This window comes from Alosa pseudoharengus, unplaced genomic scaffold, assembly GCF_046254945.1.
Source record: "Alosa pseudoharengus isolate Yale_2024_CS ecotype anadromous, Long Island Sound unplaced genomic scaffold, YU_APseudo_1.1 YU_APseudo_1.1_scf_1, whole genome shotgun sequence".
Taxonomy (NCBI): Eukaryota; Metazoa; Chordata; class Actinopteri; order Clupeiformes; family Clupeidae; genus Alosa; species Alosa pseudoharengus.
In genome coordinates this window covers 18,593,096-18,608,095 of record NW_027468564.1, presented here as the reverse complement: position 1 = coordinate 18,608,095, position 15,000 = coordinate 18,593,096, and the positions used below count along the sequence as shown (strand labels likewise).

The window sequence follows — 15,000 nt, the reverse complement described above, 5'->3', positions numbered from 1 at the left end:
GAAATAAAGAAAAGCATACTAAACAAATAACAAATGTAGCAACAAAACAAAAGTAAAAAACAATACTGGAGAAATGTTCAATGCTATTGAAAAAACACATTTCCCCCTTGTGTCTGTATGTGTGTGTGTGTGTGTGTGTGTGGGGGGGGGGGGGGTGTGTGAGGCACAAGTCCTGTCGACATCACAGGTGATGTCTTCTCGGGCTAGGCATCGGGGGAAATATCACCTTGTGTGCCATATGCACCCTTGAACTGACCTCACCTCAATGCATGCCCCTTCCATTGTTTACAAAAGAGGCATGCAGGTATGTGGTTGGTGGTCATATACTTTTCATTGGCCCACTGAAAATAATTCTTCGATAGGTTTTAGGAATGGGTAGTAAAGGGGCAAATACAGAACTGTACATGGGTACTGATACTTCCTTATTGTTTTGGTGAACTTTTTGATCTACTAGTGTAACATTTCAATCTCTCTCTCTCTCTCTCTCTCCCTCTCTCTCTTCCTCTTTCTCTCTCTCTCTCTCTCTCTCTCTCTCTCTCTCTCTCTCAGGAGTCTTTAAGAGGATTGATGCCCATGGCACTGGCTCCATTGAGCTAGACTTCCATCAGGTGAGTCTCCATGAATAATGTACAGTATCGCTGTTGTTTGCTGCGCATCTCCAGACCATCACCTAAACACTGTTATTCATCTTGTCTCTAAGTGGCATCAGTGGTGATGGATCTACTTTATCTAACGGAAAATAACTGCAAAAAAAACATTGTTAAAGTGCGGGATTACTGGCAGGGATTACTGTGTGCGTCTCCAGCAACATGTAGATTGTTATTCATCTATGCTATGATAGCTCAGTGGTGATGGATTATTACACATACTGTATTTTGGCTGCTTCAGTGGGATTAGGGTACGTGTAAAGACGCCCCCAAAAGCTGGGCCTGATGCCAGATTGATGAATGAATGGATGAATGAAATAATGAAAGAATGAATGATGAACATTATTACTGCCAGGTTTACTCTGTCAACAAAACAACATAGATTGTCATTCATCTAGCATTAATGCTAATGGATGCACATATTTAGCTGATTATTATTGTATCTAATGTATCAGGATAGCTGCAGTAAAACCCTCAGTGTGTGCTACATGGGGTTCCGTTGCATGAATAATGCAGAGTTTGGCGTCGACATTCTATCTAGACCATAATATAAACAACATAGCAACATATTAGTGTCTTTCTATCTAGACATAATATAAACAACATATAGCAACATATTAGTCTCTTTCTAGCTAGATCAATATAAACATAACAACATAGTCTCTTGTTTTGAGCTGCTGTCATTGATTGACATTGTTTACATCTCTCTCTATCTCTGTTGATATGTTTACAACTCTTTCTGTCTCTCTCCTTCTATCTATCTTTCTATCTCTCTCTCTCTCTCTCTCTCTCGTTGCAGTGGCTGACGTTTGCCATGATTTGACCCAAACAACCTTTGCACTCCCTCTGCCCTTCTGGTCCATTTGCTGGGCAAGAATGCACAAGTTAAGGCACGCCTGTGTGCAGTAAAATATATATTTCAGTGTGTCTATAAAAAAAAATATTTTGTTTCACCTTTTGCATATCTTTTATAATGCATGCTTTTTATGTGTGTGTGTGTCTGTGTGTGTGTGTGTGTGTGTGAGTGTGAGTGTGTGTGTGTGTGTGTGTGTGTGTGTGTGTGTGTGTGTGTATTATCTTTCATCATGATGTAATATCCTGGTGAAAAAAAAAAACCTGTGGTAGTTTTTTTTTCTTTCTTTTTTTTGATGGGGGAGAGAGGAATAAAGCGTGTTTATAAACAGTTTTAGTAAAGCCATTACGGTAACAGCTTAAGGAAGCTGTTTTCTTCTATCTTTGTATTGGAAATGTTGTTGCCTAATATGTTTAAGAAACACTCTATTAAACGTAACATAACTGTTTGTTAAGCTGTGTAATGTGTGTGTTTAAATGGCCTTATGACTGCTTAAGGTGTGCTAAAACTTAAAGACTGACTGTAACTCAAAGGGGCTCAAATGGTGTTTCATTTGCTCTAGAACCCACTGAGAAAACAGGTCGTTATTATTCTGGGCGGGTAACTTTTTCCTAAAACAATAGCGATGGTGAGCCATTCTTTCATGATGACTGATCTCTCTCTTCCTCTCTTTCAATGGTGTGCTATCTCTTCCTCTCTCCCTTCAGTGAGCTCTCTCTCTCTCTCTTTCTCCCCCTATCCTTCAGTGTACTCTCTCTCTCTCTCTCTCTTCCAGCAGTGGTGTTCTCTCTCTTTCTTTCAGTGGTGCCCTCTCTCTCTTCCTCTCTTTCAGTGGTGTGCTATCTCTTCCTCTCCCCCTATCCTTCAGTGAGCTCTCTCTCTCTCTCTTCCTCTCTCTTCCAGTGGTGTTCTCTCTCTTTCTTTCAGTGGTGCCCTCTCTCTCTTCCTCTCTTTCAGTGGTGTGCTATCTCTTCCTCTCCCCCTATCCTTCAGTGAGCTCTCTCTCTCTCTCTTCCTCTCTCTTCCAGTGGTGTTCTCTCTCTTTCTTTCAGTGGTGCCCTCTCTCTCTTCCTCTCTTTCAGTGGTGTGCTATCTCTTCCTCTCCCCCTATCCTTCAGTGAGCTCTCTCTCTCTCTCTTCCTCTCTCTTCCAGTGGTGTTCTCTCTCTTTCTTTCAGTGGTGCCCTCTCTCTCTTCCTCTCTTTCAGTGGTGTGCTATCTCTTCCTCTCCCCCTATCCTTCAGTGAGCTCTCTCTCTCTTCCTCTCTCTTCCAGTGGTGTTCTCTCTCTTTCTTTCAGTGGTGTTCTCTCTCTTTCTTCCAGTGGTATTCTCTCTCTATATATATTTCTCTCTCTCTCTCTTCCTCTCTCCCTATCATTCAGAGTATCTCTCTTTCAGTGGTGTTCTCTCTCTCTCTGCCAGCAGCTGCATGACTTTTCTTTTTTGTTGTCATCCTCTCCCCCACCCCAGCTCTGTCCGGTTTCCAGTTTGGGAACAGATTCAACATTGTGTCGGTCTGTTTTGTGATTCCTGTTCTGCGGCCGCGTGGGCCTTTTCAAAGCCTTTCTGTGTCTCCAAGCTAAAAGGGATTCAAAGTCCTGAAATTACGAACTCATGACACAACAAGCAGCTGTGCACAAATTGTTTGACACATGAAACTGTAGGCCTCTTATCACATAGGATACATTGTTACATTCAGCTTCTGTTGATGCTTCAGATAACACCAACAATATGTCATATTCTGTTTCCAATTGACACACAAAAATACATAAATATGTTTTAGAGTTTAGAAGTATGAAAGTATAAGGTTTTGGGGCGCTTGTCCCTTTAAATATTAGGGACCAAGTGAGATGGCGCTGCTTTATTGATTGACAGTCCTCCTATGCCCCGCCCCCACGGTCAGGCCCGTAGTCTGCAGTGCTGTCGGCCTCTTCAATGACTTCATACAGTATCAAGCTCATCGTTTTAAAACAATAACCGGCTTCCGGGGCGAAAGCATACATCGAAGGGGGGTACCTCGCGTTGTCTGAATACAAGGTGCTTCCACCAGTGGTGAGTAAAATTGCCCAGTAACCTTTGTAAGGGTTTTTATCTTGCGAGTACCTCCTGATTTGTTATTGGTTGAGGGACACAAACACGGAGCAGATGATGATAAAGGGATTACAGAAAGCACTGCACGTGAACGCCCCTGAAACTTTAACAACCAAGCTTGCTTTGTTCATCAGGCTGCTGAGATTAATTTTCAGGGAAGTCCTGAACGTCATGGACTAAATCAGTGCATTATGTCAATTTAAAACAGTAAGAGCGGTAAATTGTATCCTACCAGCATTTAACGTTAAAATAATTGTTTACCTCAGCTCTCAGTGTTGTTAAATTCAGCGTTGCATGCATGCAGCAGCATGTTAATTTGTATACCATTATTTTGCTACACCGTTAGCTTGTATGCCTGCCTGTTAGCTACTTTACTTTGGTTTTCAGGAGCTGCTACGCTCTGTGACAACATTCCCGTCAAGGTTTATTTTTCCCATAATAACAACAACTGTCACATTCCAGACCAAACCACGGAATAGTCTGTCAAAACTGTACTGTACACGGTGTACTACAACCTACAGTGGTTCTCTCTGTAACTGTCACTGTACATTTTCCTCAACAGTTAGCAAAGTCCTAACGTCTCTGCAGTTAGCAACCCTTGTAATGACAAACGCTAGCCAAAACACTGTCTGAGTGGTTAGTTTATTTTGCGCAGCCGAGACGGCTTATTTAATGTGCACAGTGGGCCTTCTTCACGTTATCTTCAACACCACAGACTGGCGTCTCTCCCCTCACTCTGGGTCACCCGGTTATTAGCAGGAATGCGTCTAACGGCAGTCAGTCCTCTTATCTCCGCATCACTGTTTAAAAGTGCTGACTGATGCTGATCAATTTCGAAGAGTCACATTAAGGGGAAGATGCACAGTAGGCTTCTGGATCAATATTGTGTCTGTTTACTGGTTTGACAACCGGGTAAGTGTTTCCCTTAGTGTGTTGTTTTTTATGTAGTGTCTGGTTAATGTAGCCGGATATTTATATTCTCGGTTTCCATGAGAAACTACTAAGAAACCATAATCAAGCTAGCATTATGCAAGTGGAAATGTTTTTTTTAGGTATTTGGTGAACTATTAAGTTAACTGAGTACCACACATGGCACAGATGACCAGCGGGTATTGCACGCACGTAGTTAGGTGACAAACCTAAGTGAACCCAGAGTAAGTGGTAAACCTCCGACAACAAGAGCCCTAGGGCATTGTTTTGTTACGAGAATGAAGCCATCTTCTATTCACCTACTCTGAGTTAACGAACCCAGGTTTGTCACTAAACCACATACTTGGAATACCCTCCCTGTACTACAGGACTAAAGTGAGGTTAGGGGCGTATCCAGGTAACCCCAGGAAGAGCCCGCTGTGCCAGGCCAGATCCAGACCTGTTCCGAGGTCTCTGGAAGGCCTTGTCCACCGACAGAGAACCGGCTCCATTCTGGTTCACCCTCCAGAGGTCCAGCTGCATTTACACCAAAAATAAATCCTTTCAGAGCCCAAAAAGCTGCTTCCGAGCTGGAGCACAAAACACTGTTGTTTGTTTCTGTGAACTGGAGTGGGCGTGTCATCCCACAGGTCAGTTATGCGCACAACACACTGCAAAAAATGAAATCTAACCAAGTGTTCATAATCTTCTATTAAGAGCAAATAATCTATTTGGTATTGTTTTTAGTATGAAAAGACTTATCTAGTGCTCTCCCGTTAGATCATTTTGACTTAATTTAAGAAGACCTTGACTTATTTTAAGGAGTCTTATCAAGACAAATTTACTCAACGCACTGAAATGATTTCATGAGAAAGCGCTAGGTAAGTCTCTTTATACTGAAAACAATACCAACTAGTTTTTTTTATCTTGATATAAGATTAATAACACTTGGTTAGATTGTGTCAGATAAGCAGTTTTTGCAGTGCACCCTCAATGTTGATGACACATTCTTGGTTTTGTTCAAAATTGGTGGAAATGCAGGCTGGTTCATTGGGCAGCACTAAGTTTCGCATTTACATTTTTATGTTCATTAATGTGCACTGTCCATGTATAAATAAACCTTAAATAAATAAATAAAGTTTCAAAGAATTCTGAACAGAACTGGACAGAACTACTTCTCCGTCGGTCGGAAAACGCCCTCAAGGAACCCGCTTGCTCCACTCCACTCACATTCTTGGTTCTGTTCAAAATTTGGGGCAAATGCAGGCTGGTTCGTTGGGCAGCACTAAGTTTCAAAGAATTCTGAACAGAACTGGACAGAACTACTTCTCCGTCGGTCGGAAAACGCCCTCAAGGAACCCGCTCCGCTCCACTCCACTCCACTTCTGCCATCAGTGAGGTGGCGCCGCCCCGGTGGTGGGGCCAGAAGTTTAGTCTGTCATTCATCACTGATGCTACTGCCAAGAGCCAGATCCTGTTTGTGATGCAGAGTATGGGAGTGATTCACTGCAGGGGAAGGGGGGGGGGGGGGTAATTATTCTCAGGTCTTGGATCAGTTGAGCCCTCTATTGCCACACTACTCTCACACACAGTGCAGTGGGTCACATGGGGCATCTCGAGTCTAAACTGAGTTAAGCGTGCACTCACGTCAGAGGAGAATATGCTCAATGTTTTAAATATATTTATTTTTTTCCGCTGTCCATTTGTAGGCCTATGTCTATAACTTCTATAGTCTATAACTTCAGCACTTTTTCGTCTTGGAGTATATATTTTTCCTCTATGTATCCAGTTGTATTTAGCATTAAACGTTGGGCACAGAAGGTAGTGGGGTTGATGCCTGTCAAATATTAGGCCCTAAAACCCCACACAAAGGTCCGGACTGGTATGCAGGGCACCGCACGGCACAGATCCTGGGTGCAGAAAACTGAAGGGGGTTAGAGTGTGTGGGGCATTAGTGGAACTGAAGGGGGTTAGACTGGGGCATTAGTGGAACTGAAGGGGGTTAGTGTGTGTGGGGCATTAGTGGAACTGAAGGGGGTATAGTGTGTGTGGGGCATTAGTGGAACTGAAGGGGGTTAGTGTGTGTGGGGCATCAGTGGAGCATCCAACTGTCTCACACACACACACACAGTGCACATATGTGCTGGTCACATATGACTGATGCCTGGACAGCTGGACCACAGTGTCCTTTGTCAGTGCGCTACGCATAGCATGTTCCAGCCGAGTCTACACATAGCATGTTCCAGTCTCAGCTCTGAGCTGAGCGCAACTCCTATCTGGATCTCTCTAAGGGCACAAGCGCTCTGATTCCACTAATGATGCAACAATAGGTGATGTCTCAATGGATTCCGAAACGGAACCCGGCTCAGCCCTGGAACTCTGTCCAGAGTCATGGTAACTCATTTTGAGTGACAGCTCAGTGTTTGTCAGTTAGGAAAGCCAGGAATGACTCACTAAATGTTGGTGTGGTTTATGAGGCTAATGGGAATGTTGCTTGTGTTTTTTCCTAAAAATGGATCACATGACTTTATTTTTTTCCCTCACTTTTGTTTCCTGAAGCCTGCCGCCCTTGATTCTGTAAGGACCTGAAGGTACACTAACTAACTTACCTTTATTCTACCACCCTCACTTACCAAACTCACCCACTCCCTCTCCTCCCCCTTTAACACACTCACACTCCCACACTAATACTTAACACACCCACACACACTTGTACTCAACACCCACACACTTATACTTAACACACCCACACACACTTGTACTCAACACTCACACACACACAGAGTAGATCTGGGCCTGATCTGCACTGCGGACAGAACGAACTGAAGTCCTGTTGAGAGTCAGTGAGTGTGTGTGTGTGTGTGTGTGTGTGTGGTGTGCCTTCCCTAACGGTGTGAGTTGACCCTAACATGAGCTAACATGTCTGGCTGTGCTACGACTGACTGTCTGGCTGTGCTGACCCACTGGCCGTGTGACGGCTCCCTTATCGTGTTGGTGGTGTCTCCCTCTGCCTCACTATGGTGCTTGGAGGAATCGAGTGATTTTTCCCTGTGTGTGTGTGTGTGTGTGTGTGTGTGTGTGCGTACGCGCAAGTGTGTCTATCTGCATTTGTCTGGAAAGAGAAGAGAAATCTTTGTTGACCTTGACACAAGTCATTTCCTGTAGAAGGCTAATAGACACCAGACTCATTTTCTATGTTGCAAATGCGTTTGTGTGCGTAAGGTCTGGCGGCCAAAAGCTTTTTAACCATTGACTTGTGGAAAACCCCCAGAGAGCTAATTATCTAATGGACTGCAGCGTCTCTTCCTGGTAGAGATGAACCCAGGGAAAGGCCAACAACGTCTCTTCCTGGTAGAGATGAACCCGAGGGAAACGCAAACTCACATGTTTAGCTTGTGGGCTAGTCCCTACAGCAGCACATACAATAACTCCATCCACGTCCATCTACAGTATGTGCATCGGCTACACATGATGACCACAAACATATCAGATGTCATGGCCTTTAGTGCACTTTTACTGGCATCCATCTATTGATCTCGCTAGTCGTCTCACCAGTTCAGCTGGTGGTTGAGCTAGTCGTCTCGCTAGTTCAGCTGGTGGTTGAGGAGTCCTTCTGCCTGCTGTCAGTGTCTGCTGGCATAATGACATCACGGCCTCACCAGCCAACCAGAGCTCCAGATCATCATGTTCACCAGTATGGTGCTAATATGGTTTCAAAGCAATTTTGTTGATTTTACATCATTACTGAGTCTTGTAAGTGTGTTGTAACCCAGAAACCTGCCTGCCCCATGTGTATTACATTTACAGAGGAGTCGACCTATGTGCACATAATCACTCCTCATAATTACATATTCAGGGCTTTAAGTAAATATCTTTGGGTGAAGCTATCAAGAGATTTTATATTTTATTATACATCAATTTCATGGAAATTCCTTTAAACTTGCAATACCCCAATGTGTATTTGTAATTGCTCAACATTACCGTTGTCTATTGAGCATCACCTATGTGCACATAATGACCATTGTGTGCACCCAGTGGAATAACGCTCCAATGAAATTAGGAGCATTACTCCATTGGGTGCACACAATAAATACAATAAATAATCATGACAGGACATGTAAAAACAGTGTGAAAACAGTAAAAGATATACAAACAGAATAAAAAACAGTAAAAGAGCAGTGATCAGATAAGTGCAAGTATTTGAAGTCCAGGAGGTGACAGTATTAAGTGACTGGGTTTTTCTAGCTACATTTCTTTAGGGAAACTATTGCATTTGGAAAGAAGTAAATATCTTTGGGTGAAGCTATCAAGAGATTGTATATTTTATATGTCAATTTCATGGAATTGCCTTTAAACTTGCAATACCCCGATGTGTATTTGTAATTGCTCAACATTACCGGTGTCTATTGAGCATCTCCATTGGCAGACCCTACCCCTACATTAATAACGCCTTACATTCCTCTCTCTCTCTCTCTCTCTCTCTCTCTCTCTCTCTCTCTCTCTTTCTTTCTTTCTTTCTTTCTTTCTTTCTTTCTTTCTCTCTCTCTCTCTCTCTCGGACCCTCTCAGGCCGTTAGCTCTTAGCCAGGCCCCTTGTGCTAACCTTAAGTGCCTCTATTAGCAGGAGTTGGTTGGCTGGTGCTGTGCTGTGCTGTGCTGTTCTGCTAGGTTCCTCTACTAGCGGTTCTAAGTGCCTCTATTAGCGGTTCTAAGTGCCTCTATTAGCGGGAGGTGTTTGGCTGGTGCTGGTGCTTGATGTTTTGAGGAATGATGAGCTGATGAGAAGTGTGTGACACCCTTATACACACACACACATACACACACACACACACACACACACACACACACACAGCTAGGACACATACACATGCACACACATACATTCTCACCCCTCTCTCAGAGCCCAAACCACCCCTTTCCTTTTTATTTCATTCAAACACACACAAACACACACACATACACACACACAAACACACACACACACACACCTCATACATTCAGTTACTCAGAAGGAACTACACAAAATAAGTGGTGTGGTGTGTAGGGAAGCTGTTGCTGATTAACAAAAGACAAAAATAAAACAATAATCTGTTCTCATGTTGACTAGACGAGTCAGAGATAATGAATGATTCATAATAGGTCGATATATATAAAACAGGATCACACCTTTTAACATGATAATTGGAGAATTCTTCCTCAAATAAGGAACACACACACATGTTCAAGTACACATACACACACACGGTCTACACACACACACACACACATACATGCTCAAATACACACACAGTCCACACTAGGGGTGTAACGGTACACAGAAGTCACGGTTCGGTTCATACCTCGGTTCGGACATCACGGTTCGGTACGAGTTCGGTACAATGGAGGGAAAAGCAAAACAAAAATGCAGAAAGCATTTTTTTTATTGTGCATGTCTCAGGCTGTACCACCTAGTGTCATACAGTCTCTTCCCTGAGCTATCTGCAACAGCCTGAAGTGTGTAAGATGTAGGCTAAACAGTACAATAAGTACCCAGACTCCATCTGTAACTTGTAAACAAAATAAGACAATCAGCTATAAAACTGAAAATAGGCCTACAGCATCTCTTATTTCTGAAAGTGCAAATTACATAGAAAAATGATTTTTAAAAATCCACTTAAGCAAGACCTTCAACATCTGTGTTTAGTTGTATATGGAAGGGTCTACAATTTGCCTCAATATTTTTCATTGTGTGTAAAGTAATAATCTAGCCTACTAACTGTGAAAATATCACACTATTTTGCCTTTTTTTTTAAAACGAAATTGCTCCTTTCATTTCATAAACAGACTACAACTAGAAGTCACGTGACTTTGCCCTTTGACGTTAACTCACCATACTAGCATGGTTTGTTTATTAGCCTGGTTAGCGTTGTCACTTTATTTTACTGTCTATGCACTTAACACTACCAGCTCCTCATGTGAGAAGTTACAAGTTACCCTAACATAAAGGTAATTACCACGCGATTTACATAGCTTTCTGTCATTACGAAATCATTTAATTTAAGCCATAGGTTTTGGCCCTATTTGTATGTGTATCCAAAGGCTGCTGAAGCGCAGGGGAAGTTTTTTTCCCCTCGTTTCAGTGATTGGTAGCCTACATCATCTGGGTGATGGCTTCGAATATGTGTAGCATTTATTCCACTCACATACCCAATAACTGCTGAACAACGCTGACACACAGTTTCATCTTATCCACCACTCTTTCGCCTGTACTAACGTTACTGTAACTGAAGTTCTCAAACTTGCGATCTTAAATAGACCAGCGGATCCTCTAACTCTTGTGGGTCTAACCTTAGTGCTGCTAATGACTGACGGACTCGACTGACGACCTGACAAAAAAAAACATAGGCGCCAATCAGAGCTTCAGAGCTAAGGCGAGGCTACAGATTAGCGTTAGGTGTCGCTAAAGAACTCCCGTAACTCTCGCTACTTAACAGTATTGCGCATGACATTAACTAATCCGCACACGAGTTTTATGTATTTTTATACCGTGTATTCTCCGTGTAAATTCATGCACCGAACCGTGACGCCCGTACCGTTTCGGTTTAATACGAATACATGAACCGTTACACCCCTAGTCCACACACACACACGCACTCTCACACATGCTCAAATACACACACACACGCGCCCCCTATCCCCCCCCCCCCCCACACGCACACACACACACATGCTAAAATACACACACACGCCACCACACACACACACACACAGACATGCTCAAGTGCACACACACACACACGGCTACTCACCCGTCTCCCGGTCTCTCTCTTTCCAGTATGTACCCGTCTGCGGGCATCTCCTCACGGATCCAGCACGAGCGTGAGCAGGCGCAAGGCATGGGCTCCCAGGAGCAGGCCGTGCTGTTCCTGGGCCAGGACTTCCAGGCGCTCCGGCAGCAGTGTCTGGAGAACGGAACGCTGTTCGAGGACCCCTGCTTCCCCGCAGAGCCGCACTCGCTGGGCTTCAAGGAGCTCGCGCCAAACTCCTCTAAGACCAGGGGCGTGGAGTGGGTGAGGCCGACGGTGAGTTCACATGAGACACACACACACACACACACACACACACACACACACACACACTCCTCTAAGACCAGGGGCGTGGAGTGGGTGAGGCCGACGGTGAGTTCACATGAGACACACACACATACACACACACACACACACACACACACACACTCCTCTAAGACCAGGGGCGTGGAGTGGGTGAGGCCAACGGTGAGTTCACATGAGACACACCCACACACACACTAGGGATCGACCGATATGGATTTTTTAGTACCGATACCGATTTTTTTCCATCAGCCTTAGCCGATGACCGATACAGGCTGCCGATTTTCTTGAGCCGATATTTGGAGCCGATACTGCTTTTATTTTGCTCCCTCAATTTACATAATACAAATGACATATAATTACAAATGGTGATAACAAATGTTATAAGTCTCAATTTAAAAAAGGAACATTTATTGAACTTATGGATCGGTGCACTGGATATGGTTAACTGTGCAAAATGCTTTCATCAACGTCTTACAACACAGCCTTGATGATGCATTGCTTGCTGACATATTATAAGACATAATTCAAGTCATCACAAAATGTCCTTTGTCAACACATTTAAATAATTTAAGAAAACAATAAGCCTGAAAAGTAGCTATTGAAATAAAGTGCTTGATTTGTCATTTTAGACTGCATGGTTTCAATTTTTCTATGTCTATATTTTTCTAAAAAAAGCTGCCAGATTTGTCAACCACAGAACATAAATCAGCAGAGGAAAATAACGTGGAAATAACGTGGTGTCAGATGTTTCTGTTCTAAACGGCATCAACGTCAAAAGGTATAAAAACGTATCTCTCAAAGTTTTAAAATCTCTCCTTCAGGTAGCGCAGCACTCTCATATCGCTGTGATGCGTGTGTCCCACTGAGTGAGACAGACCAGACGCACACACAAACTGTTTGGTAGCTGACGAACCACCATTGAACTGGATTGATGATGATAACGTTAGCAAACGGCTCTAAACAAGTAAAGCATACACGGTATGTCTGGTACATGATGAACGTTAACACGAATTAATATTTAATTAATAAAAACTACACGTCTATCATTATTAAAGCTCTGATATCACTGCGATGGCAACTCCGCCCCGCTCTAAGGGAGAGGGGGAGGGAGACGCACACACCACACGCGTCCAAAACTCAGCCAGGTGGTCGCTGAATAAAACTCCCACAAATATCTCGGAACAACGTCGGCATTACTTAATCATATGATTGACCAGTGTTCGTAACAGCTAACGCATGCATACGGATAGCCTACAACTTAGCTATTTGCAGCTCCCTAAATACAATGGCAAGCATGTTTTATAGAACAGGCATTCAGGGAGGGAGACACACACACACACACACACACACACACCACACGTGTCCAACACTCAGCCAGGTGGTCGCTGAATAAAACTCCCACAAATACCACGGAACAAGTTGGCATTAGGCTACTTAATCATATGACCAGTGTTTGTAACAGCTACCGCATGAATATGGATAGCCTACAACTTAGCTATTTGCAGCTCCCTAAATACAATGGCAAGCATTTTTATAAACGATCATTAAGCATTAAAAAAGTAGCCTACCTATCTATCATTCGTGTTTTTCATTTGGACCCACAAACTTGCTTCCACCTTCAAAGTGTATGGCAATATTTCAGCTAAGTCAAACAGTTAAAAGATGCTTTGAAAGTTTAAAGTTTACCGTTGTCTTGAAGAGCAGGTTTTCAGCACTCTGCTCGTGGGGGAGGGGCAGTCTGCACGTGAATTGCAGCATCTCCAGCAACACAGAGCTTCCTGTTGACGCCTGTATGTAAATAATGCGGGGGGAAAAACTATTGGCGAATGCAGCGGCTTATCTGCCGATACACGTAAAAAACGCAAATATCGGTCGATCCCTAACACACACACACACACACACACACACACACACACACACACACACACACACACACACACACACACACACACACACACTCCTCTAAGACCAGGGGCGTGGAGTGGGTGAGGCCAACGGTGAGTTCACATGAGACACACACACACACACACACACACACACACACTCCTCTAAGACCAGGGGCGTAGAGTGGGTGAGGCCGACGGTGAGTTCACATGAGACACACACACACAGACACACACACATACACACACACAAACACACACTTCTCTAACACCAGAGACGTGGAGTGGATGAGACTGACGGTGAGTTTACATGAGACACACACACACACACACACACACACACACACACACACACACACACACACTCCTCTAAAACCAGGGGCGTGGAGTGGGTGAGGCCAACGGTGAGTTCACATGAGACACACACACACACACACACACACACACGTTGACTGACACACACACACACACACACACACATATACACACACACACACACACACTTCTCTAACACCAGAGACGTGGAGTGGATGAGACTGACGGTGAGTTTACATGAGACACACCAGGGCTCTACACTAACATTTTTTTCCAGGAGCACTTGTGCCCCCAAGTTAAAAAATTCAGGAGCACAGACAAAAATTTGGGAGCACAGTCAGTTCTGTACTTAACTTACACATAATCTAACATTACACTGCAGCTAACAGTTAAACATGCCAGTGCACCAATTGCGAATATTAAGAATGACTGACAACATTTAGGCTACAGGAAACAGGATTTTAAAGATCAGTGCCTACTTTATTTTCAGTCTGTTTTATTTTCCTACATTTTGTTAATGTAAAATAATATAATACATTGCCATATTTGCATTTAGCCTGTATATCAAGTATCCTGCCAAATGTAGGCTAATTTATTTATTTGTGAATCCACCTGTAGCTAATCCAAATATGCCCATGGTGACCTATCTGACTGCATACTGCCTAATACTACTACTAAAACAGTCAATTTTCTCTTCCACAAAACATAGTCTAATCAAGGATATATATATATTTTTATACTTTTATTTTTTTATTTGAAATATCTGCATTGATGGGGGCAGTAGCCAAACGTTAGGCCTACACTCGTTTTGCACTTAAGCTTGTATTCGGTGTAAACAAACAAGCATGCGTGGAAGCCTGGAGTTGTCAGTAGCGTTCTACCTTTGAATAAAATGGGAGTATTACGGGAAGCTACTTTTATGCCTGTTCGCTACAGCTATATTTTGCATATTGCAGCCAATACGTCAACTGGGCTAAAAAGCATGTTAGGTTACCTTTCCTTCTCTCACTGCATTCTCAGAATCTTATCCTGTTCCTCCTATATCCGATTAATTCGGTGGATAGAAGGCGGAAGAACTAATTTCTTCAATCTTTTCATCTTGGCTGGCTAGTCTAACTTTCCGCTTTCTCTGCGCGCTCATGGATTTCATAGAAGCGACTACTACTATCGAGTCCCAACGCGAAACTGCTAACGTTGATGGGAGGTGTAGTT

General features: G+C 43.4%; 2 protein-coding genes across 2 annotated transcripts in view; both read left to right on the top strand.

The window, feature by feature from the left end:
* LOC143122427 (calpain-2 catalytic subunit-like) overlaps nucleotides 1–1,948 on the top strand; it is a 30,566-nt gene extending 28,618 nt beyond the window's left edge. The window contains exons 20-21 of the mRNA XM_076283225.1: nucleotides 550–608; nucleotides 1,447–1,948. Of these exons, the coding sequence (XP_076139340.1) occupies nucleotides 550–608; nucleotides 1,447–1,470 (83 nt within the window). The 3' untranslated portion in view covers nucleotides 1,471–1,948. The remainder of the gene's footprint in view (nucleotides 1–549; nucleotides 609–1,446) is intronic.
* Nucleotides 1,949–11,313: 9,365 nt separating this feature from the next.
* Nucleotides 11,314–15,000, top strand: part of capn1b (calpain 1, (mu/I) large subunit b) — a 26,259-nt gene continuing 22,572 nt past the window's right edge. The window contains exon 1 of the mRNA XM_076283234.1: nucleotides 11,314–11,560. Within this exon, the coding sequence (XP_076139349.1) occupies nucleotides 11,315–11,560 (246 nt within the window). The 5' untranslated portion in view covers nucleotide 11,314. The remainder of the gene's footprint in view (nucleotides 11,561–15,000) is intronic.